At 40.9% G+C, this 25132-nt stretch overlaps 1 protein-coding gene across 20 annotated transcripts in view; it reads right to left on the bottom strand.

Moving 5' to 3' along the window:
• Positions 1–25132, bottom strand: part of LOC136427701 (myelin transcription factor 1-like) — a 51886-nt gene that overhangs the window by 3728 nt on the left and 23026 nt on the right. For 5 of the 20 annotated variants that reach the window (XM_066416780.1, XM_066416768.1, XM_066416784.1 and 2 more), the window contains 24 exons: positions 22745–22868; positions 17902–18047; positions 17240–17300; positions 16883–16904; positions 16219–16281; positions 14748–15532; positions 13529–13900; positions 13230–13311; positions 12940–12980; positions 12437–12470; positions 11735–11797; positions 10926–11039; positions 9320–10042; positions 8821–8850; positions 7412–7534; positions 6627–6689; positions 6040–6120; positions 5131–5151; positions 4342–4413; positions 3523–3585; positions 2774–2889; positions 2220–2340; positions 1635–1726; positions 182–285 (listed from right to left, as the gene is read on the bottom strand). In XM_066416780.1, coding sequence (XP_066272877.1) covers positions 182–285; positions 1635–1726; positions 2220–2340; positions 2774–2889; positions 3523–3585; positions 4342–4413; positions 5131–5151; positions 6040–6120; positions 6627–6689; positions 7412–7534; positions 8821–8850; positions 9320–10042; positions 10926–11039; positions 11735–11797; positions 12437–12470; positions 12940–12980; positions 13230–13311; positions 13529–13900; positions 14748–15532; positions 16219–16281; positions 16883–16904; positions 17240–17300; positions 17902–18047; positions 22745–22868 — 3516 coding nt within the window. Of the gene's footprint in view, positions 1–181; positions 286–356; positions 1396–1634; positions 1727–2219; positions 2341–2773; positions 2890–3522; positions 3586–4341; positions 4414–5130; positions 5152–6039; positions 6121–6626; positions 6690–7299; positions 7348–7411; positions 7535–8820; positions 8851–9319; positions 10043–10925; positions 11040–11734; positions 11798–12436; positions 12471–12939; positions 12981–13229; positions 13312–13528; positions 13901–14747; positions 15533–16218; positions 16282–16882; positions 16905–17239; positions 17301–17901; positions 18048–22003; positions 22317–22744; positions 22869–23179; positions 23392–25132 lie in introns of those variants that run through there. The other 15 variants (XM_066416785.1, XM_066416773.1, XM_066416776.1 and 12 more) reach the window with 15 other exon arrangements.

Below are 25132 nucleotides of genomic sequence, written 5' to 3'. Positions count from 1 at the left end.
ACTCTCTTTTCATTGATCAGATGTCAAAAATTTTACAGATAAAAAATTTTATGTCCCCAGCCAGCAGTCGACCCAAAGGAAAGGCTAGGTTCAGCATGTATTTGCTAGGGTCGGTTGGGAAACCGGAAACACAACATTCTTCTTTTTTTCCCAGGCATAAGGACTTGAGACCAGCTGTCACCTGTGTTCTCAACTTGATCATCTGCGCCTCCATGTGGGAGTTGGAGGACTGCAGCTCCGTGATCTCCTGCTCCAGCTTCTTGATGTCCTCATCATTCTCTATACCTGACAACAGAGACGTTCCAGATTAGACGTCTATCAAAATACTCACAGCATCCTGGCTTTGAGTTTCTGAACCATACAGTTCTCTTTACCTGTCCTCATCATTCTCTATACCTGACAACAGAGACATTCCAGATTAGACTTCTATCAAAATACTCACAGCATCCTGGCTTTGAGTTTCTGAACCATACAGTTCTCTATACCTGTCCTCATCATTCTCTATACCTGATAACAGAGACGTTCCAGATTAGACGTCTATCAAAATACTCACAGCATCCTGGCTTTGAGTTTCTGAACCATACAGTTCTCTATACCTGTCCTCATCATTCTCTATACCTGACAACAGAGACGTTCCAGATTAGACGTCTATCAAAATACTCACAGCATCCTGGCTTTGAGTTTCTGAACCATACAGTTCTCTATACCTGTCCTCATCATTCTCTATACCTGATAACAGAGACGTTCCAGATTAGACGTCTATCAAAATACTCACAGCATCCTGGCTTTGAGTTTCTGAACCATACAGTTCTCTATACCTGTCCTCATCATTCTCTATACCTGATAACAGAGACGTTCCAGATTAGACGTCTATCAAAATACTCACAGCATCCTGGCTTTGAGTTTCTGAACCATACAGTTCTCTATACCTGTCCTCATCATTCTCTATACCTGACAACAGAGACATTCCAGATTAGACGTCTATCAAAATACTCACAGCATCCTGGCTTTGAGTTTCTGAACCATACAGTTCTCTATACCTGTCCTCATCATTCTCTATACCTGACAACAGAGACGTTCCAGATTAGACGTCTATCAAAATACTCACAGCATCCTGGCTTTGAGTTTCTGAACCATACAGTTCTCTATACCTGTCCTCATCATTCTCTATACCTGATAACAGAGACGTTCCAGATTAGACTTCTATCAAAATACTCACAGCATCCTGGCTTTGAGTTTCTGAACCATACAGTTCTCTATACCTGTCCTCATCATTCTCTATACCTGATAACAGCGACATTCCACATTAGACTTCTATCAAAATACTCACAGCATCCTGGCTTTGAGTTTCTGAACCATACAGTTCTCTATACCTGTCCTCATCATTCTCTATACCTGATAACAGCGACATTCCACATTAGACTTCTATCAAAATACTCACAGCATCCTGGCTTAAAGCCATAATGATTACACTACCCATATTGAATGCAATGATACCAGTGGTCAATACTTTGTAAGAGAAAGATCCCTATAAACCACCTAGTTTGCTTGTTTTCTGACACAATTTTCTCTTGGAGAAATACTGTGCCTAAAATGGAACAACACCAAGCAAATGTGTTCAGGACCGTACTAACCATTACTGGCCTTGTACTTGATGGTGTTCATCTCTTCAGAGGTCAGGCGTGCCTTCTTCATTGCAGCGGTTGCGCGGGGACAGCCAGACAAACTGGGAGAGAGCAGAACATGTCATTTAGAGAAATGCTGCAAAAATTTACCTTAGTTTCCTTTTTTTCGCAAAATTGCACTGCAGAAGATCCAGACTTACACAATATAACACTTTGCAAAATAACTTTTCCAAAAGGTTAACAAGAAGAAAACTACTATAATACATGTACGATGAATCTCTTTTTCACATCAACTCTTACAAAGTTTATTCACCTAAAGCTAGGAATGTTCTTAGTCTGCATGATAATTACTAATTAATATTTGAATTAGCAGATCAAATTAAGAATCAATGCGTTAATTAACCTTTTCCCTACCACCTACTTTTTGCCTACCACTGTGAAACTATGATGTCATCACGATCACTCGTATTCTGGCCTGGCCTTATGTTGTCGTATGCTGTTAGATTAGGCGCCTCGAGCACGTTACAACAGCCTCATTACTCAGATAGGTACCTGCTGGCTGTAATAATACAACATGGTGAATAACTATCCTACCTTCTGTGTGTGAGAAAGCTGCCATTGGCATGGCCCGAACCATCACAGCCAGGGGTGGGGCAGACCAGCCCATCCATTCTCGGCCTGGTCCACTGGCTGGATAAAGGGAGGTCGTAGGAGCCTGCAGACACCAGGTGCAACAAAGGGTGTCAGTCATCAGAAAATTACATTAGCCGAAAGACAAAATTTACTTCCAAACATCAACAGCTTCTGGAAACATGCAGTTACAATCAAAATCACTCTCACTATTTGCAAAAGCGTCAAGCAAAAAATGATTATTCACAGGGTGAAAATCAGCTATGACAAGAGCAATGACTTCCCTAACTCTGTGAGGCATTTGTTTTACTTAAGCTTTCAAAAGCGACAGAATGGCGTGACAAACGTGACCCCAAGTCCTGTGCTTTAAGTCCAGAATTGAGAAGCAACAGTCATATGTTACAGAGGATGAATGTAAATAAGAAAGCCAAGCATCTCAGTATCTTTTGTGCCCAACAGATAAGCGTAGCTATTTTACAGCAAAGCCTGATAAACAGTCCGCTAACGTGTCCACTTACTGGAAGATTGGACAGGTGATCTCCAATACCCGGGGACATCCTTGCACTCACCATTTTCATCACGGAACATGCTGAGGTTGAAGCCCTTCTTGGCCGCTAAAGGGCATCCAGAAGCACTGGAAAAGACAAAATCTGTGTTTAACAGAATGGTACTACAAGGAAAAATTAAGGACATGTATCATAAAACCGTCCAAATATTCAAAAAATTTGCTATGACCACAAAGTTAAAACAAATGTTCATATTTTAGTTCATTACAGTTGATGATAGGATTTACTTCACTTTTAAGAATATGAAACCATGTTAGACTTTTAGAAACATCAAAGTCAAATATACAAACCAGAATTTCAAATCTTAATCATTATAACAGTAGTGAGACATGCACATTGTACCTAACAGGGCAAAAAGGAAAGGAAAAGGAAAGTGATCTTGATCCAGTTTAGCTCACTGACGAGCTAATCTTCCACTGGTCGTGAGAGAGAAGACAGACGCTATGTACAGTATTTACAGGTTTATAGTACCGGGGAAATTCCCCTTGCTCTTTTTGACAAGCACAATGAACAGTAGACCATGGCTTAACGTCCCGTCCTAAGGACTGCGACCCTTTCCAGTAGCGTGCATGCCGGGTGAGCGACACAGCCGGAGTCAAACTCGCCGCTTCTAGTTCCAGAGGCATGATTGCTAACCACTGGACTACGCACGCTACTTCAGGGCATGACTACAACAATACATGTACATAAAGTATACATACCTCCTGTGTGTGACATACTTCCCCGAGACATGCCCTGAGCCATCACACCCCGGTACTGGGCACCTGAAATCAAAACATGGAGACACGGTGTCATAATGCTGTCCTATCCATCTGTCAATCAAACTCTGGGGAGCTTGCAGATCAAAAATGTTTCTGCAATTTAGCTGGCAAACTTAGTAGGTAGACCCACAAGTGCATATCTGTGGGTTTCAACAACTCTGTTGCAAAGCTCGAGATGCAGCACTGGTTCATGCTCTGCCAACAAATGAGGTGCTGCATATCATGGGCTATAAAATAAAGCTGGAGCATTTCGTGCCACATGTTTATGGTTTGGTGTACGAGGGTCCTGCACTACTAACATAACATTTGATATAAGAATTTTTTTTTACATTATTGTTTGAAGTTTAAAAAGCACACTGCCTTAGCTTGCAGGCTGTACATAGCCAACAAAGCATTGTGCTTGGTTAGTATATAACATCTTGTCCTATAGGGCTTCATGTTAGTCAGCCATGCACTTATTGTGTTTTAGGATTAATGATATTTTTACCATAATCAATAAAATTATGGAGATTTGGTGCAGCTATTGTGGGTGCAAGTTGCAGATTTGAGTGTGGATAATTTGTCATCTATTGAGTTCATTGCAGTGATATATAGCTTCATGTCATCCGTTAGCTAATATATATTCATATTAAGTCCAATGAAGCGAAATCACAGAAAATCAGAAATATGATTTTACACGAGATTGTTCTAAGATCACGGCTCAAATCGAGAATTAAGAAATTAAAGTAAGCAGGGTAAAACAAAAGAAAATGTCCTTGCCCTTCCACTTGTGAAATGGCTGCAACAGACTGCTTCGTGTTGTCATTCACGCTAGTCATGTGGCAGCCAAGTCTACAACCAAGAAGGAAGTCTTTGTGGATCTTAGGACTTCAACAGCAAGGTTGTTTTTTTCCACATCCTAACTCCTAGCTATACTGTACAAGATCCATCACCGACTCCCTTAGTTAGTAACTTTGTTCCAGAAAGTAGGCACCAAGTTTTATAAGAAGGAGGTGTTATATACTAAATGCAAAACCATTTTGTTATTTCTGATGACCAATGGGGTTAACACATATACAGAAACAGACAAGAAAGAGAGAAAGGATAATGTGAAAATTTATAGGTTACACCCTTGGCTGTCCACAGAAAAGAGACATTTCACCACATAAAAGTAGGGAAACTCTCATTCTAGATAGTATAATTCATATACCGGTACTGCATAGACAAGAAAGCTTTAGGCACCAGTTTTGGTTACTGGAAGACATGTCTTCACACCGTAGAATTCTCTTTGTACTTGGTATCAACATTAATGCAAGAAAAACAAAAGAAGAATATAAAAACATAATAAAAAAGGGAGCCAACAATCAAGCGTCATCCATATATACCACTACATTTTCCTTGTTCTACAAACATCTATGACCATGGTCTCTACAGTGAAGTATCTGCAAGAAGTGGTTAAAAGACGACAAAAGCTTGTCAACGGTTAAGTCAACGATAAAAAGAGCTGGGGTGAGATGCTGTAGACTGAGCAAAAAACAGGCATGGCGAGATCAGGGTAAGGAGTCTCACCCATAGTACACTGATTTGATCCTTGAGAGCAGGGGTAGAAAAGACAGGGAGTGGGTCACACAGACAGGCAAGATAGTCCTGTTAAAAAAGGTCATCTTTTCCAGCTGAGCTTATGGATGGATGAATCACCATGGCCACTGTGTATGGAGTTTGTCAACATGCAAGGACAGTGTTTCCCCTAGTGGTATCTCACTGTTATGCTTTGAGTTATACATGTATCACTGCAGGATAAGGGCCAAAAAATCACAGGCCCATTTTTGAAGGGATAACCAGGCTCAGAAAAAGTTGGAGGGGAAACACTGACAATAATCATGTATGCCAGCTTTGTAAGTACTGTAAGCAGAAAGGCACCCTGCAAGATGGAGTTTTAATGGAAGGAAAAGTACCATGCAGAAAATACAGACAGTATTGTTATAAGTGAGGAAAATAAAAGATACTTCAAACAGGTGATGGACCACCAAAGAAATATACTTTCACAATATCCACAAGTACAATCTGAACAATGCCATCATTTCTACTTCAGACATATGTACTGACACATCACAGGTAACATGACTGAATACAAGACAAGTGATTTCTAGATTTAAATACATTACTTTTTCTACCAGGGCTGTCTCCAGGACCCATTACTTCTTTCCGGGAAAGAAATTTGTTGGGACAGACAAAGATATCCCCCTGTCCATCCAAAAAATCTGAACATGAAATTGATCAAACTGTTCTTTTATAATAAGGCTTGAAATGACAAATCTATCAATGAAAATCAACAACATGGAGTCCCAAACAATGAGTGGGACGGAAAAAAATTATAGCTTGAGACAGCCCTGTTCTCTACTCAACTCACAATGATGTTTCTGTAAAATTGAAAACTTCACCAGCTAGAGCACTAGACAAGGGAGAATTTCCACCAACCTTATTGGCTCAGCTCCGTTCTCGTTTTCCTTTTCCTTCAGCAAGTTTTTCATCTTCTTTGCACGAGGACAGCCTGACAAGCTGGAGGTGGGGGAGCAAGACAGGGCATGAGAACTTGACATCATCACCAAAATTTCATTTGATTTGGCAACCAATATGAATGGACGAATACATATCTATATAGCTGGGGGTTCATTTGATTCAAAGCAAAATCCTCCTGCCTTTAACAGAAACACATTTCCTTAATTGGTCCAGTAGCCTATTTAGCAATCACAACCTTCTTTTGGTATGAGGCTAAAAATATCACAGCAATCCATAATTTTGATCATGTGCAATGGTTAGTTGTGACAGGTCGTTCAGTGTAATATAAGCAGCTACTGCCGCACCGCGTGCCTGCAAAGCTGGTGTGTTATGCCAAAGGGCGGTTATACATGTACCAGCTATGATAGATACAGATGTCAAATTGGACTGGACGTCTGTATGTAATGAGATACTAGTTATAGTTATACATGTCTTGACAAATTACAGCTCAATGGATTATTAAACATTCAAACCCTACAAACAATGTACAAATTTCTGTACAGTACCTTCTGTGGGAAGAGTAGTTCCCAGTAGCATGTCCTGAACCATCACACCCGGGCGTCGGACACCTAAGCACAGGTGAAGGGCAACAATGTTCACTTCCAATCATCAACATGGAAAGTTCTCTTCTCGAACAAAGGGCAAATTTAGTCACATTTCTTGAAATCGTACTACAATGTACTAGTATTTAGACATGCATCAATATTTATATGTACAATCGTGTAAGTCAATGCTAAACAAGCCTTAACACTGTTTTTATCAGTTTTGGATAATTATGAGTAAACAAGTATTTCTTTAATGTCCAATGCACCATAGACATGTACAGCTATGCTGATGGGTTTGCTACCTGTTCAATCAGAGAGACTTTGATTTTGTACAATTGGTCAGCTGTTGGTTATTGATAAAAAAAAATCAACGTCCTTTGATATGTACAAAAAGGTGACCAACTGAGAGACAAATCTGTTTTCCCAATTCGCTGCTGGCAGTCTTAAAAACTAGCACCGGTGATTAAATCTATCATCCATTACTTAACCTTTAGCACTCTTGAGTACCCGTTGGACACCCCATTCTCTATTGGTTACAGAGTAAGGCAGCAGGGAGAAGGTTAAAGAGCAAAAATAGCTGCATTGCTTAGCAAAAGCCAAAAAAAGTGCCTAAAAATCTCAAAATCCCACTCACTTCTTCTCCTGCTGGTGACTCTTGTCGGGCCACCAGCAGCTTCTCGGCCTTCCGGTCGATTGGAAGTAAAAGAGGCAAAGAGAGCAAAATCATTAAAACCTTGACAACTCACTTCATTTCCTGTTGGTTGGCCACGATCTGGCTCTTGTCAGCACGCGGACAGCCCGACAGGCTTCTATGTGAGGCATAATTACCCGACACGTGACCTGACCCATCGCAGCCCGGGGTGGGACACCTGTTCGTAAGAACGATGTAACAGGTTTACTCATCGATCCACGGCCGACTGGCAGAAAATAACCACCATCTTACCTCTGCCTGAACTCTTATTGTTAGCTTACAGCACCATGACACTGTCAGTCTGAGTTACTGATCTTTGCCAAAGTTCTTCTGAAATACATTCCTTTTTACTTTGTACCAAATAAATCGAACAACTGGATAAGGTCCGTAAAAGAGTCAGACGTTTCAGAGTCTTTCGTCAGTGACTGTGAATTTTCTATCATGCATTTCAATGTCTAATCTTCATGGACATACATTCCTTTTCACTTTGTACAAAATTAATCAAACAACTGGATAAGGTCCGTAAAAGAGTCAGACATTTCAGACAGCATTTTCTGTCTTACATCAGTGAGTGAGAATTTTCCATCATGTATTTCAATGTCTAATCTTCATGGACATACATTCCTTTTTGCTGTCAAGCAGATTTATTTATCATTAACACTTTCCTTTGAAAGCAAACGTAGTCTAGTAGTAACAATCTAAATCGACCCACTTAAAATAGAACGCTACACATGATTTTATGGCTTGTATCAAAGTGGCAAGCCATTAGGGAGAGAACCCTTGAAACCAATATTAATAGTACATCAATTAGTGAGTGTTAGACAGGAGGGCAAAACCAGAGCAGGGTGATGAGGAGGCAAAAGTTATATCAAGGGACAGAACAGGTGCTTCAACAGACAGGTTTGGAGGACATGATTTTCATTTGGGTCAGAGTACTAAAAGATATTGTTCACTGTTTTAGGGCAAATATGGTATAGATTTTGACACTGTCTAATGAAGGAAATTGACATGTAGGGTTCTAAACAGTAAAAAGAATCTAAATGTTTCTCAGATGATCAACTTTTGGTGCCTGGCCAAAGAAACCGGTGAACGTTACAAGACATCATTTAAAGCATCTTCCACTCCTCATGTCGTTTGGTTGTCTGTAGATGTAAACATCACACTATAGCTGAACTCTTCCTCACTGTGTTATGTACACATTCATCAACCTAATGTCTAACTGGATATCTTATTTCCGGTAATTATGCTTTAAGATGGGCTACAAAGATCCTTTAAGAGGCTATTAATCTTCCTAAATACACACTCCGATTTTACAACTTCAAAGTGACAAGAACTAATGTGCACATCTCACACGACACAAAGTGCACGCCTGACCTGACACAAAGGCATGTCAAGGCAGTATTCTCATTAAAGCCAGCCTTGTGTCTTTGTGCAGTTAAGGGTGAGCAAATCAACCAAACTTACGTCTTCTCAGGCTTCTTAATGGGGCTGAGGCTGCGTTAAGAGACATGCAGTGGAAGAGTTTGTTAGCTGACATGCAAAGTAAGAAGGCAGGAGCTTAGTGTGTAGAAGTCAGACCTGCAAGCAATGTTACTGGTTAAGTGTAGGTTATATACATATCACATCCCCAAAGCAGCGGTTATCATTATTGATTATATGCAGATTGGCAAAAAAGCAGCATTAAAATATGATCATTCAATAGTAAATGGCAAATCTGGATATGTAAAAAATCTAGAAAAAGACATTATTGTTCAATTCTGAAGACTTATTTCTTACTGGAGACACTGGTCAAATACAGAAGAATCCTCACCATACTTACACACTGTTGCAAATGTTCACCAAAGATAATCTTTATATGACATTTTTTTTTGATTCTGTAGTTTACCTCTGAGAAATATAGCGCTGTCTTTGGTGCACTCTACAAACAGTACATCGCACTAGAAACAGAGAGTGGCATACGTACACATATCCCTGGTTGAAGTCCGTCCTGCCTGATGTTATGGAGGTTGTGTAGGTCGGCGAACTCATGCCGTATGTGAGGGATTCGGTGCTGTAATTGTCCTGAGAGTACGACGACATGTTAAGGTTCTTGGTGCTGACCACCACGCTCGGCCTCTGGTACATAAACCTGTCGTCCTGGGTGGACTGGGGAGGGGGGGTGACCGCCGTGGCGGTCTGGCTCTGATTCTGATTGGACTTCATGCTCAGGTCAAGAGTTCCGTTCTGGTCGACGATCAAGTTCTGTTCGCTGGTCGGCGTGGTTGGACTCATTGGCATTGTCTGTTGTTGTTGAGGCAGTGGCTGGGGCTTTGTGGAGAGGTTGATGGCGGTCGCAGCCATGCGCGCAGCGTTCGGGTCGATGCGGTACTCTACTTTCTGCGTAGGCGTAGAGACGGAAACGGAGACAGGGGAGACGGACATCGGCGTTGGCGGCTTCGCGAAGATGGGCTGAGGCGGCGGCTGCTGCTGCTGCGGCTGTGGCGGCTTCTTCTCGTGCGTCGGAAGCTTGGGCGCGATGGCACGCTTCCCGAGGTACGCCGCCGGGTCGTACGGAGTGTACTCCATGGGCGTGAGCTTGGCGTACTTCTCTAGCTCCTTGGCGAGGTTGGTCCTAGGGATAGCGGGGGAAACGACGGGTGGGTAGCCATATTGAGCCACGTCCAGTTTCTTCACAAAGCACATTGGTCTGGGAGAGAAGAAGATAGAAGAAGAGAACAAGGTGTGAAGGGATGGACCATACCCACAAAATTTGCATACAACATCAACCAAATGGGAACACTCTATTGCTTCGGCTGTGCCATTCAAATGTTTTATAGCTATTCTTTTAGCTTTTATCACAATGTATGGCTTGCCGATGCTGACGTACATGTACACTGATTGACTTGTTTTTGTCAATAATGGTCCATCCCTGTCAAGCTACTGAGGGTGCCAACAAAAAACAAAATGCTGACAAAAAAACGTGAGGAAGCTTTTCTAGGGAAACCAAACGTTAGACTGAAGCAAAGAAAAGGAGTTTAGAACCAATCAAAATGGAGTGTATCATAGACTACACTTCAACAGCACTAGAATGACATGCTGAGCAAAATAGAGTAGATTTATATTTTGAAGAGAGATGAGTGGACAATTCACAATAAAAGCTTTTCTGAACTAAAACTACATGGCATGTAAATTATGTTATATGACATGTATTAAAATTACACCTACTATACTGTAACACAAAATAATGGCTGACCAATGTAATTCAACTGTTAGTCCATGTATTATAATATCATATCCATTCAATGCTGAATGAAACAGAATGCATAATAACAAATCATTTGACATGAATAATGTCCTAAATATATGTTGAAATTGAACAGTTTCGTCTTGTATTTACCAGTTCCAACTACCTGTCCTTTAAGAGCTGTATCATTTATAACACATTTAGGGTACCAACCTCAGGACCCTATCAGTGGGTACAAAGTCCTATAAATATTTGTTGGAATTGAACAGTTTTGTCTGGTATTCACCAGTTCCAACTACCTGTCCATTAAGAGCTGTATCATTTACAACACGTTTCGAATACCAACCTCAGGACCCTATCAGAGGGTACACCTGGCGGTGGCTTGGCCTCCACGTGTGTCGGTATTTTATTCTGCTGCTTGTTGAGCTTCTGTGCCGCAGCAATGGGGCAACCAGATAAGCTAGGGGAAGACAGAATGAAGAGCATGTCAGAAATGATCAAACAATGGCTTAATCCTGCGAAAGGCAAAGAAATTCTTACCAAATATGTAATGTTTTCATCTATTCAGACAAGTTATTTCCCATGTTTGGATAAAAATATGTACTACCTAAACAATAGTGAACATCACAAATTATTTCCGATGTTTGGATAAAAATGCTACTACTAGTACTAGGTTAACAAATAGTGAACACCAAGAGCATATCACAACACCTTTACAGAAGACGTACCCACACCCTTTTATCTAGATGCAAAACAACTACATGGCTTCTCGGACAAGTGTACACATCAATTTTCAAAGCAGATAAATATTGAACTACTATTGTACTAAAACACAGGACATGATATTGGTTGCATACTACCTTTGCTTCTCTGGAAAATACATCGGACAGGGAAGGATAAAAAAGTGCTAATACACCAAAAAAATACCCCACAGTTTACACGCAACAAGAAATCTCAAAGGCCCTTTAAGGAAATATGTAGACAATCAACTGAAAGAGCATGGATATTCAAAATTTGGGTGCACATGCGTATAACAGGCCGGCATATTTCAATTATGCATAGCCTTACAAGTCAAGTCCTGTGGTATTTTTTCTTGACCCATCTAAGGTTAACTAACGTAAACAAATCAGGAAGCTAGATAACTTTTACCCTCACCTTCTGTGAGAATTCCGGTTGCTGTTGACATGTCCTCTTCCGGTACACCCTGGTGTGGGACATCTGTGAAGGAAGAACCGCCATCAAACACTAACAACAACTGTCTTACGTTTCTACTTCCAAATCATAACGTTGTCATATTTCCCTTTGGTTATTTGTTCCAAAGGTCTTTTGGAGAAAAATACTACATTGTAGTATCAATCTAGCACATCTAAGCAGTGGTCAAGAAATACTGTTATCAAACTGCTTCAGTTTGTGCACAAGTCTTTAAAAAAAATGTCCAACTAAAAAGACTTAGTTCTAGACCTACACTTGAAGATACATAATATTCTAACCAGCTTTCATAAACACATTAAATAAAAAGGCATTTCTGCATTAATGCGTCAAAGGTCTGAGAAATAACAGCTTTGAAGTTTATGAAGAGAAGAAGTGTTAGGAGAAGTATACACTTGAAGATACATATTCTAACCAGCTTTCATAAACACATTAAATGAAAAAGCATTTCTGCATTAATGTGTCAAAATTCTGAGAAATAACGGATTTCAAGTTTATGAAGAGAAGAAGTGTTAGCAAAAGTGGTTGGCTAATACTCACTTCAGCACATTCTCATGTGCAGCCAACACTGCAAGAGTGGAACAGACAAGGCAACTGGAGTAAGTGGGAGGTTAGAGAGAGCAGAGAAAAGTTGGGGTGGACACTTACGTTTCTTTGTTTGTACTGCACAATGATTCGGCCACTGTGGAAACATGTAAGATGATGGACTTCACAATCTGGTTAGGTCAACACTAGGATGACAGGCAAAGCACCTGGGTGCCATGTCATATGGAACATACTCTCATTTACAATGAAACCAGACACTATTTTCTATCCTTCTTATACACTAGAAGAACAACATCTCTCATTGACTTGTCCACAATCCACCTGTCTACACAACTAGTGACTTAAAAACAATTCATAGCTAAGTGAAGGCATCCACCAGTGAAGTATGGTACATATCAAGGTATGATTCTACTTTGAATCTAACTGTTTTCGTTTGTAACACAACGAGCAATTCCTTCAAGAAAACTTTTCCACAATGTAAGCAAATTGCTCCCCTTTCACAACTTAATATTTGAACTGGTTACAGGTTGATTCAAAAATAGACTGAAATCTTTAAATTCTTTTTATGAGCAATTGGTGAAAAGAAAAGGTGAGAAGAAACTTACACTCAGGGGGTATCTTGTCTTTGTGAGGACATCCTGACAGACTGGTTAATAGAAAAAAAACAGGTATGACATATATGTAACAACACAGTGGTAGAAATGTAACATATATATGAATGTATAGAAAAACAAAAAAAACACACTCTGTTATTATCATAATTTTACACAAATTCCAATTAAATCTATTGTTATAAATTATACAAAGGCAGTTGAAATCAGAGCATTACAGTACCAGAAATATCATACTTTCAACAAGATCTGATGAACAAAACGGGAAAAAACACAATACACACCTTCTATGGTGGGAGTACAGCCCTGTCACATGACCCGTACCATTGCAGCCTGGTGTTGGACACTTGCTGTCGCCCTCTCTCTCTACAATACAGGAATTATGGGGCTGTTTAGATTATGAAGCAGTTACCTTGCTTTCAAATCCAATGTGTGTAATAATATATCTTCAAGTTTCTGTTCTTTATACATGTCACTACTTCAATCTTTCACTAGGGACTCTTTTCATAAATGGCTTTGTGTTAGGCCAAGTCTTCTGTGCCTCATATACAAATTGTGACACTAAGGCTTTTATTTGTTGTACCTGTAAACTGACCTTTCCGGATGGTCCCTTGCGGAGTCTTTGGGACCTTTGGCACCACAAAGTCCTGCCTCGACTGCGGAACGTTCTCTTTCGCTGAGGGCGACACGCCGACAGGGTTGATAGTCGTGAGCCCCTCAGCTATCCGCTCAAGCTCCACTTTAGGTTTGATGACGGCGATGTTTTCTCTCGCCAGGGGAAGGGGCTGTTCCAACGTCGTCCTGGGGATCTCAGCACCTGTGATGTTTTCTACGGAGTAGGGTTTCCCAGCATAGTGGTCGTCCTTGATATCGGAGTGTTTGCAGGGCCCGGGGCTGGGAGGAGGGGAGTTGGCGGGGGACGAGGATGTAGAGGATGAAGACGAGCTGCTACTGTCTGTAACGAACCAGGAGGTTCAAATTAGGACAATTTCACAAGGTGGAAAAACATCATCGTGAGCTGCAAGAGTGGGTGCATGATCACATGGAATGGTTTTCTTTCACTGTACTCTTACTTTGTACTCTGTCTTTGTGTCTAAATTTCAAACAATGGGAGTAGCTCCAAGAGACAGGAACCGAGAGCATCATTAAATCATCAAATTCATTCATTAAATCAATAGCTTTGTTACAAATGGCAGCTTATTGTGAGATGCAAACGGGTTAGTTTGAATATTTACAGCAGAAGGCAGTGGTGTTATGTCTATGTTCTCAATGTTGCCTATATTTTTGATATTCCAGTGTGATGCAACCATTAAATTCTACATGCTTAACATTACACAAAAGACATCAATAGCACAGACTTGATAATACAGCTAACATGCTCTAAAGCTACCGCACAACTGTTAGTAAATCAAAATTCAAACATATGGATGGCAAACTGAAATCTAAGCACATACTCACACAAGCGCATACAACAGAACAAACCAAGTGGTGGTTAGAAGTCGAAGAAGCATATAAGTAAGCCAACGTCTGACCTCCTGATAACGACGTTTTCTAGCTCATCAAGGATATTTTTCCCGCATGCCACGGATTCAGGACTCCCCTCGCTATTACACCGGGAAAGAAAGGACGTCCTGAACCAACAGCTTGGAAAATTTGCAAAAACTCCTTTCCAATCAACAATTTTGGGACAGACTTTTTTCGAGAAGGATCTTTTTCTTCGACTGTAAGTAAAGAATCCCTTGAAAAAAATCAGCATATGGAAAACAGAAATTTTTGGAGTCCTGGATGCGTCACGCACCCACCTGAACTAGATGAACTGTCGTCATCTGGCTCGCGTTGCTTTTTACCTCTCTGGCCGTCGATGTCGAGCACCCAGCTCCCGCCAGACCCGTTCAGAGAGGAGTTCCCGCTCGTACAGTCCAAGGTAACCAGCTCCGTGCTGAGCTGTCGCGCCAGGCTGTCACACTGGCTACGCAAGGTCTCCAGTCCACTGATCGCTTCTCTCTCGTCCTCGTCATACTTATTCTCGTCGATTTCGTCCCTAATGTCCACGGAGTTCTGGCTACTCCGCTCCTCAGAGTAGTCCTGGCTGAACCCTACACTGGAATGTTCGCTCTGCGGAGAGCTTGCTACGGAGGAATGCTGTTGCTGATCACTGGAATCCCCTGGAGACTGACCTTGACCCTCTGCAGACTGCTGTAGATGCTGTTGTTGTTGTTGTTCTATCTGCTCAGAAGCTGCCTTTTTGAGACTTATCAACGATCTTGCTACAAGTTCCTCGTAGCTCTTAAAGTTCTCGTCTGGGCTTTCTAAGGGAGGGGGCGGCGCAGTGTCGTTCCTTACGTGCTCCTCTTCCGGCGCAGCTTCCGAACCATCTGCGCTCTCGGGTTCCATAACATTGGACTGATCGTCCCCATCATTGGGATCGTTCTGATTGGTCAGTTCTACATCTGATGAGGGATACTCCTCAGCCTCCATCAGGTCCTCGCTGGTGGAGGAGGATTGTTTGTCGGTTGACTTCTTGCTCTTGTCCGAACCTTGCCTGGCAAGTTTCCTTCTTTTGGCGGCAAGCGGACATCCATACGTGCTACATAGAAACAAAGCATCATGCCTTTCAATTCTCCAGCAGCTCTATCTCTCTGCAAAATGTCTTAGAAACATTACGACAGGAAGTGTGAGGAACATAGTCATAAGTACAATCAGCTTAAGTTACCAAGATTTACATCAGGAGGAAAGTACAGTTTGACATGAGAGAATCAGCAGAACTCTGGCTGCATGTCGCAGAGAGGGGGCCAACGATGGGGTTTACAATAGCTCTGGATTTAGCACCAAAACCTCCTTTAACACAGGAGACTCAACCTAAAGAATCTTGATTGTCAGTCACTTGTAACAATGATCTTATTCATAATTCTTTTGATGAATTTAAGGTTCATCTTTGTTTTTTCCGGCTTTAAAGTTGCTATTGAGGAAAATGTTTGTGATGGGCAAATTTTCACGATGCATCATCAGGTATGAACTTTTTCACAACAAATTTTCAGCTGTACATAATGAACACCTTGGGGTAATAATTTTCACATGCGTCGCATTTACATTCAGCACTTTTCAATGACAGAACTATCTTTTTTTTCCATTACGATATTTCAAACATAAACAGTTGGCAGACAGGGGATACAGACTAGCTCTGGAACATTGACTACAGCGACATGCAGAAAGCTCAGACGTATAGAAGACAACACACAAGACTACGACACAGTCCCTCCATGCTCCACCCACCTTCTGTGCTTAGCATACTTGCCACTGATGTGGCCTAGTCCGTCACACCCAGGGGTGGGGCAGCTGGTGGTGGTGCGAGGGGAAGGAAAATTCAATAGCTATGACACACACAAAATACTACGTTCACATTCTGAGAGAGGAGCAAGCAATAGAGGGGAGAAAAAGGAGAGGCACTAAGTGAACAATGTTTCCTTTGCAATGACGCCTTTTGGTTCAGTTTGCGTTCAAACTCAGCCTCAAAGTACAGCCAACCTGCTTAAATTTTATGTGGTAGAAATAGAGCCATTTTGTAGAATTCCATTCAGTTTAGGGACTACCATATGCCTACACTTTTTCCAAGTTTGTCTTCAAATCTTCTAGTTTTTCCACAGTTCTGTTCATGCTTTTGAGTGAGAGAGAAAATGTAATAAGCCTGTATAATAACAGATGGTGTTTCTGTGTTGCCTACAGCAAAAATCACCTCCAAGGAGACTCATAATTAGAAATTCACAGTTAAGGTCTACAATTCAGGTTGGACCCTAATATGATATTTATGCGTCAAGAAAGGAAACATTGAATTGAAGAAAGAGGAGAAATTTCCACCTAGCAGCAATAGGACAAAACTACAGAATTCAGACAGCAAGCAGCAAACTAATTCCACAGCAAAGTCTGTACAAACACTCACCTTTGGTCTGGCATGGATGATTCTATGGAGAGAAAAAACACAGAACAAAACCATCAGAAATCTTCACATCTTCCTTATAAAAAGCTACGGTTTCAAAGACATCAATGAATGTCTTACAAAAATCTTCTAAAGATATACAGAAACATATTTCATTTTGAATTCTTTCTTGCTACATCCAAAACAATACAATAAAGTATGAAAATCATGCTTTCATGAACTGTCAATAGAAACACAATAATGCAACTTGCTACAAAGGTTCTATATCATTATGATGTACCGATATTAACAGCAACATTACAAAATTCCAAAGGCACAAGCCCACATCCTTTCATTTAGTACATGACATGCACTTCTCACCTGACTGTCCTCGTTTTGATCTTGTTCTCAACCTTTTGTCCCCATTGTCAGGGCCATCCATCTGAAACATGATCACATTGTATACTTAGAGAAGCTCTCTGGAGTGTTTAGAAAACAGTTTCATAGGATGAAGATCTGGGAAAGGCTGGGATATGATACTACTGACACAGGGTCATGTACAAATTATAATTTCAACAACATGATGTTGCTTCAGCGTTTTAGTTGCTGTAGAGTCAATGTCGTTTGTAGCAGAGGTGAATACGATAAAATGCAGGACATCCTAAAATTACATTTTGTGACTATATGATATATGTATCTATGTAACTCATTTAGCATCTATATAGCCAATAGAAAAACATGACATTATGTACTTTAAGAAACTGTCTTTTTAAATGTCAACATCTTCGGTCAGGGCCAACCCAGGATATACGATGACCTTTTGGACGGTTTATCATGAGTATCAGAAAGGCTACATATTGTTTGATGTGTGGACATCTTTACCAGTGACAGATGGTCTTCAGCAAAAATCTATCTATCTATGAACAAAACAAAATGTGACTTAAAATAGCAGTGTCTCTGAAGTTACAGACATAGACGGAATATTATCGTCCTAGTCGGAACACATCATGTACCGTTCGCGGGGACATAAGAGCGGTACCGACCTTATTTGCGCTGCTGTTCTCCTGGTCGCTGGTGTGGTCCTCTTCGCGACTTTTGACCACCTCGGACGCCTCTGTCTTCCGCCCGTTCCTCCAGACACCTTTCTTGTTCCCGGCGCTCACCTCCAATACTTCATTTACATCCGTGTCTACAGGCAGAAAGGAGGATTAATGACCAGGATCGACTCTTCCATCTTATCGCTGGCTCCCAGATTTAGTTGGAACGTCAGGGAGTCGTATTTAATATTGCACTCACACAGCGCCGGGCGAAAAATAACCAGCTTTGCAGATCTGCGAGGCGATATAAATTGAACCCTCCGAGAGCACCATGCAATTTGAGGCGTCTCGCATCCGTGATGGAATATATCAGCGCGTACCGCGCGCAGCTACGCAATACCCATGACAATCAATTTCACAGTGCCGGGGCCAATATACCCAGCATCCCTTGGGCCGGCCTGTCAGGCCGCCTCCCCCGGAGACTAATTGCCTTAGCCTTGCTGATGACAGAGTTTGTATCATCTGCATTCATGCCACGATATTGACAAACCTCCAAAGCTCCTACTGTCTGGCTGCAGAAATGGCTACCTTCATCTTCATTCACAAGAGCGCGCAGTTTGTCATCTCGTTGAAGTCTCCCAAGCATGGAATAATAGCTATTTGGACTGCTATACACATGCCCGTCGTGAAAACCCACAGGCTAAAATATTCACGTCAAAAACCTAATAAGGAGCCCTAGGGGGCATCTAACTCATCTTTATTGATAAGGTGGAACAATCGAGGGGAAAGGCAGGTGTCTGTCCGTTGGGAACATCATAGCAGCTTATATTCATCATTAGAAAAGTAATTTTCTAACAGTTATTAGACTGTATGACTTAAAATGACTGATATTTTCTGCACACGATGGATATGAATTTGCTAGTCTCTTCCTGGGCTCAATTTGTTTTCAAAATAGCCTATAGCTCAATATCGTTTTTCATAGTAGACTTGCTCCAATATCAAAGTTTCAAACTATATTTCTGCCCATAAACATAGCTTTCCGTACGAAAAGATGCTTGCCAAAAGGCTGTACCATAAATTCAAAGACATAACCATCGTCACGACTGAACCATCCACGGTTATAAAATCAGAGGTGACAGTTATAGGTCAGGTAGTGTGCATAAAGGCCAACTGTCAGTGGTCGCCATCCATTACATGCTGACAGCAGACCCTTACATGTAATACTGACAAACTCACACAACCTTCAGGAATGGACAACACCTCAAAACAACTACATATCTACTAAACCAACAATCAATTCTAATTTCATTACGCAGTTATAAAATAAATTCTGATTAAAATTGTTACGTCCAGAAATCAAATTCTTTATTACAAGTACCACACTATAGGTCTTTCAGACGAGTCCTTACAAATATTTCTGTGGCATTACGGCCCCCTTTTCACAAGACAGCAATCACCGAGCGACTGTCAAGCAACCAAAATTGGATTTGTGTAACCCTTAAATTCATGATTAGAAGAAGATGCACAATGTAAAAGTATAAATTAAAGGACAACAAAACATCAGGGCTTCTTTGTCTATGAAATTCGATAAACGATCTGTCGAGTTTTTGGTTGCTCAACAGTTGCAGCCCCTAGTAGAAAGATGGTGTAAGCTTGGATACAACAACTGGAGTTACCCTATGGTAATGACTTCTTAAACATGCTGTGACGTTCTTCTTGTCCTCAAACCAGACATGCTAACATTAATAAGCTGACATCAAAGCCCTCGTCAGTTGCTTTCTGTCTCCAAAAATGTTTCCGACATGCAAATGTGCGAGCATTACTTGCTCTGAATGCCATTTTTAGTTGGGAAAAGTCTGGTACTGATGATAAAAAACTACTCTTCCCTGCACACACATTGATAATTTTTGAGAAAATTCCTTTTACTAATATCATATCTGATGAACATTTAGTGCCTTTTTTTCCTACCGACTTCTTCTACCGACATTCTTCTACCAGTAATCATTCATTATACTCGTTCCTGTTGCGGCAGTCTTTAGGCATTAAACCGGAATTGATTTCAGGAATAGGTAGCAGGTCTACATGTCTTCTTAGAGTACTTGGAATCTAAGAATACATGCTCATTAATTCTACCAACTGGACTGTCCAACAGTAACCAATGTTCCTACAGCAGAGATTTGATCAAATGAGAGGCTGTGAATATCGGCCTTTTCTGTTCTTAATCTCGACCATCTATTCAGCCTTTGCCCAGTGCACAAGCAATCCCTGATAGGTACAGATACTGGCAATGAGGATGAGCAGGTGCTATGAAGAGATAGGCATGACATATTGGCAGGGCTCAAAACACAATCTCGACCAAACCTGTACTGCTTCAGGTCGACCTCAAAGCAACCTGAACCAGACAGTAACATTTCTACCTGCAAAGACTGGTAATATTTCTGTCTGCATTTCTAACTGCACAAAAAAAGACATGTGTTATTTCGAGCCCTCCACTTGCCTTTTAGGTTCTACTTCTCACCAGACATTGTGAAAAGATGCGTAGATAGGTTATGAACCGGAGCACTAAGAGGGCACTCCCACAATAGGTACATATCATCAACTAGGACGAGTCAAGAAGAGACAAAGACATTGTTTCCCGGAATACCACAATCTATCCTTGCATAACACCCTACTTTAATGACCTCCCAGCTGAGCAATTCTTCATGCCAGCCTAATCTCGTAAACCTCTGCCGACTCCTGTCGGACGTTGCTAGGCAACGGTGGTAGCTACGTGTCCGAACATCACGTCTAGGAAGGCTTAGTAAATCCCACATGCTTCCGACCTCTGCATGCTCTTTATTTGTCAGTCACCCATTAGACATACGATGCCGCCGCGTAGGAAAACATGCGTCATCGACATCAATTCTCCTACAACATACCTCTCGTAGGAACACTACACTAACGATGTAGAATATCATAACCATACTAACTATCGCCTCGAGAATCATAGCCCCTACTGCATTTACATCCACATAAACGTCACCGTGCAGCTTCCCTGAATACAACTCATAGCGAGGACCAGGCGACAGCATTAAAGATTCACCACCCCCCAGCCCGCACTCGCAGCCAAATCTGATACATGGCGGAGGAGTGAGCCTGTCAGTATGTTCAGAATTATAATGCTGCCCTCCACAGCTTGCGTCATGAAAGTAATGCATTTCAAGTGCCAAATGCTTGACACATGTATGGCCTTCCTGAAGGGTGCAGGTAGCTTTTACCATGGACCATTATCGAGCCACTCACGGCTTCTTCCCGCATGCTGGGTCGCGACCCCGGCCCGCCGCCTCCATATTTCAATCCATATTACTTTTGCTAGCCCTGGGACACAAAGACATGCATTACAAAAAGCTCCCTGGCTTATACAAATCAAACCATGGTTCGAACGCTACCGACTTCCAGTATATTATCTACCACGTCAAGATGATACATACAAAAAAGGAGTCTTAACAAGCCCCTTCTTCTCTAAAATGAGAGATGGAAAATGAGAAAGCCTAATATTATATCTCAGCATCTGTTTATATCTTCCACATGAATTTCATGGGAGCACTCATGGAATTTATTTCAGACGATTTACTGTGATAAATTATGCTTCATCACGGCCAACCTATAAAACTCACATATGTTACAAGAAATAAAATTGTTTTTAACACTTTTGACATTGAATGACTTAAATCTATGACCATAGGTGGTGGAATCTTCAATAAATAGATAAGATGTTGCGAATATAGGTTTGAATATCAGCACATCAACTGCAAACATTCATACAACATATACTTGTTCTTGAGCATGTACAGTGCTTACGTTTTACATATAAACAAAAGCCTGGGATTAGTTACTGAAGTCAAAACAAGCTAGCACAAAGAGCATTCTTCCCGTATCCCCATAGAGAGATGGAAAAGACATGAAAATGATTCTGAAAGCATTCAGCAAAACATTCAAAACAAGACAGTCATCTAAGTAAAAATAACCCTTATCCTGATGCATTGTCAACAGTGCAAGAACTGATTCCGAAATTATTTCAAAACAGAAAGCATCTTGGTTTATACCTAGACAACTAGTACAAACTCACCACAACAGCGATAGGTCACAGAGCTGTTTTGGGGCTGAGCAGCCACCGGGAAAAGGACGATGTTGTAAGTTGAAAAACTACAGGCCGTGAGGTTTTCCAGCCATGCGTCTAGTGCATTTGTGCCTCTACATAAGCCAGCCAAGGCAATTTTATTGGGTTGTCTCCCCTGAGGTAATTCGCTTTCCATTCGCTGCTCATTTGCATTCTGTTCAACCACCTGCTACCTTTGGTTTGCCAGTTAGGCAGAATCATACCCACAGGGCACAGTTAGGGAGAGATATTCTATCAAACCAAGTTAGGCAGATTGTGCCTGGATTTCACTGTTGCCACTCACCAATGTAAATTTAATCTCAACTGAACAAATGTTATTATACGCGAACGTCAATTCTTTCCCCAGTTTGTAATCATAAGGTCACATTTATAATTTTTCACTCACAGTGTTTGAACTTCTGATGCTTCACATTTAATGCGTCTGTGGAATACAGTATTATTAATCAACAAAGTCCCCACATCAAAGGGTCAACCCTTAGGATCACAGCATGCACTGTTTTCTAGCGCAATTTAAGGCCTGGCAAATGAATGTGAATACAAATTTGGACAATCTCTGCCAAGCAACATAACTAAAGATGCTACAAACATGCTGTAACACCATCAAAAATGAAACCAATCTATTACCAAATCCTTGTTTACACTCTATACACAAAACAGGGAAGATCCTGCTGGGTGAATTTATAACCTCACCTTTGTCAGTCCTGGTGCACCCATTGGTGAGCCCAGGCACCCCATTGACAGCAGGCTTGTGGATTCGTGGGGAGACCCTCAGGCCCGGGGCCTTGTGCAAGGCTAGTGCTGCCTGCTCCGACTGCTACAGGAGGAAAACAACAACAAAAACAAACATAAGTTTATTTTCATAGGTCACGCCGAGGTCTTCTTAAAAACTTTTAAATGTAACTTTTACCTGCACGAATCCTTGTCCCTGAAAACTGTGCCAAACACAATACTGAAAGCATTACTTTGTTAATACATGTAGCAATTAACACTAAGAGTTAGTACTCCCAAATGAGTGCCCATCAGTACAGCAAGTTGAAACCACTATGAAGAACTTCAAAGAATAAGCTAGGTAATAAAGCAAAGACTAAAGCTACACAGACTATTTTAAAGTTTAACAGCTACTACCATTCGAAGACATCCAGAAAGCACTGCCACACTCATGTCTGTCCGTCCTGACTGAATTAGGGAAACACTAGAGCTAATTGCTTTCCACCCCTTTCCTTTGTTCAAAGTCTTCCCTGCCACAGATGTGAAACAAGAGGAAGCAACTGAGAGGTTCTGTGGTTGGAGTTGATCCGACCAATGGGCTTTAATCAGGGATAATGAGATACATGCACCTGCTGTCCACTCAAATAGACCATACCACTTTTGCTGGGGACCATAACTTAAAAGTGGAGGGGTACGTAACTGTAGAGCTAGGAAAATCAGATCTGCAGCACTGTTAAATATCTAGCAAAGTTCAGTTATTTTTACACAGTGGCTTTTATGTGTCCCTTATCAGTGTTCAGCTAGTATTACTCTATTCCATCAGTAGATCAATGTTTTGTAAAATATTCCAGAAATACTGGATGATTTATCAACAGGAAATTCTTTTTACAAACGCAGTTGATGGTTGATTATTAATGAATTTATCCATGTAAAAACTTTCATTTTCTTTGAATGTAACATCTACTATATATAACACAAGCATCCAAACTTCTCAACTATTCTTATTCTTAGCAACTCTTACAGTAAATAGTACAGTAGCATATCACAACGACATGTAACTCTGTATTCAGTCACCAACAATTACAAATGGCAATCGTCAATAATACACAGGGTACAAATAGAGCAATAATTCAAAACATATCATATTATTTATCATATCATTTATTTATTTTGCACTTAATATCAACCAAAACAACACATTATTTTTCTTGAGAATCTTAAAAAGTATTGAAAGGTTTCCATGAGATCATGACTACCAACATGTCTTGAGGGGACCAATCGTTTTAAATAGCGACAGAACACAAAAGGTCACAAGAAGCCACATGAGACTTCACATGTCATTGACATCTGCTGCCCTCACATGCAAATTAGCACCTGCCACTCAACTGCTGGGGGTGTGCAGCACTACTTACACGTACCCACTCACAATAAACTGCGACATCTCTACTATGTGGGCACATTGTGAATTTGATACTTTGACAACAAAGCTTGTGACCAATACATTTTACATACGGTATAATACCGCTTCTAAACATTGTTCACAGTTTAACATAAAACACCTTCACCTCTAAATCAACTGAAAGTAATCAATGATTTCGTACCCTTGGGCAACAAAGGGCGGTGCAAACTTACTGAGCGTTGTACTAAAACAAACTTAAGACAACTTCACCACTTTTAAGGATACAACAACAAGCTTTGGTCAGAGCTGAAATATATCAACAGTAACCGACTCTCAAGTTACAGCAAAGAAGGGCAGATCAGTTAAAAGCTTTTGGCCACCTGAGCCTTAAAATCATGGATCAGTTTTGTCACCTGTCACTGGCATCTGGTAGTATCAAATAAACTAGGACTGTGTGACTTTCTCCATGGCCTGAATATACACCCTTTAAACAGTACTTGGACTGTATTCTTCATGGTAAATGTTGAAGCACATTCTACTATTTAAAAAAAACATGGCGGTCTAATTATAAGTGCTACCAGTATGATTTATGCGAGACAAATTACAGAACAATTGGTGGTTACTAAACCTTTCTATTCTCAGGTCACGCACAAACCAGTTGACAAAAAGCAGAAAGATTTAGTAAGCAGGAACTGGTCTGCTGATGACACAAACACAAAGGTCTGCATCCTATTGAAAACTTGGTTTATAAACTATGTTGTATACTATACGGTTCAATCTTATTATGTCTTGAATAATGGCATATTCTTTGTTTCTTCACAATATCAACTAAGGATGTTCCTTAGTTGCTAATAGGTGTATCAACTTTACTGTGAAAGTTTGATACTGATTTTCACCACCAGTGCTCAAACCGTGCTTAGCTAAACAAATACCTCCTCGTTCTTTGTGTTCATAATCTGGGACTGGAACCT

The sequence above is a fragment of the Branchiostoma lanceolatum genome, chromosome 2, assembly GCF_035083965.1.
Source record: "Branchiostoma lanceolatum isolate klBraLanc5 chromosome 2, klBraLanc5.hap2, whole genome shotgun sequence".
In the NCBI taxonomy this organism is placed as follows: Eukaryota; Metazoa; Chordata; class Leptocardii; order Amphioxiformes; family Branchiostomatidae; genus Branchiostoma; species Branchiostoma lanceolatum.
This window is presented reverse-complemented; position numbering and strand designations above follow the sequence as displayed.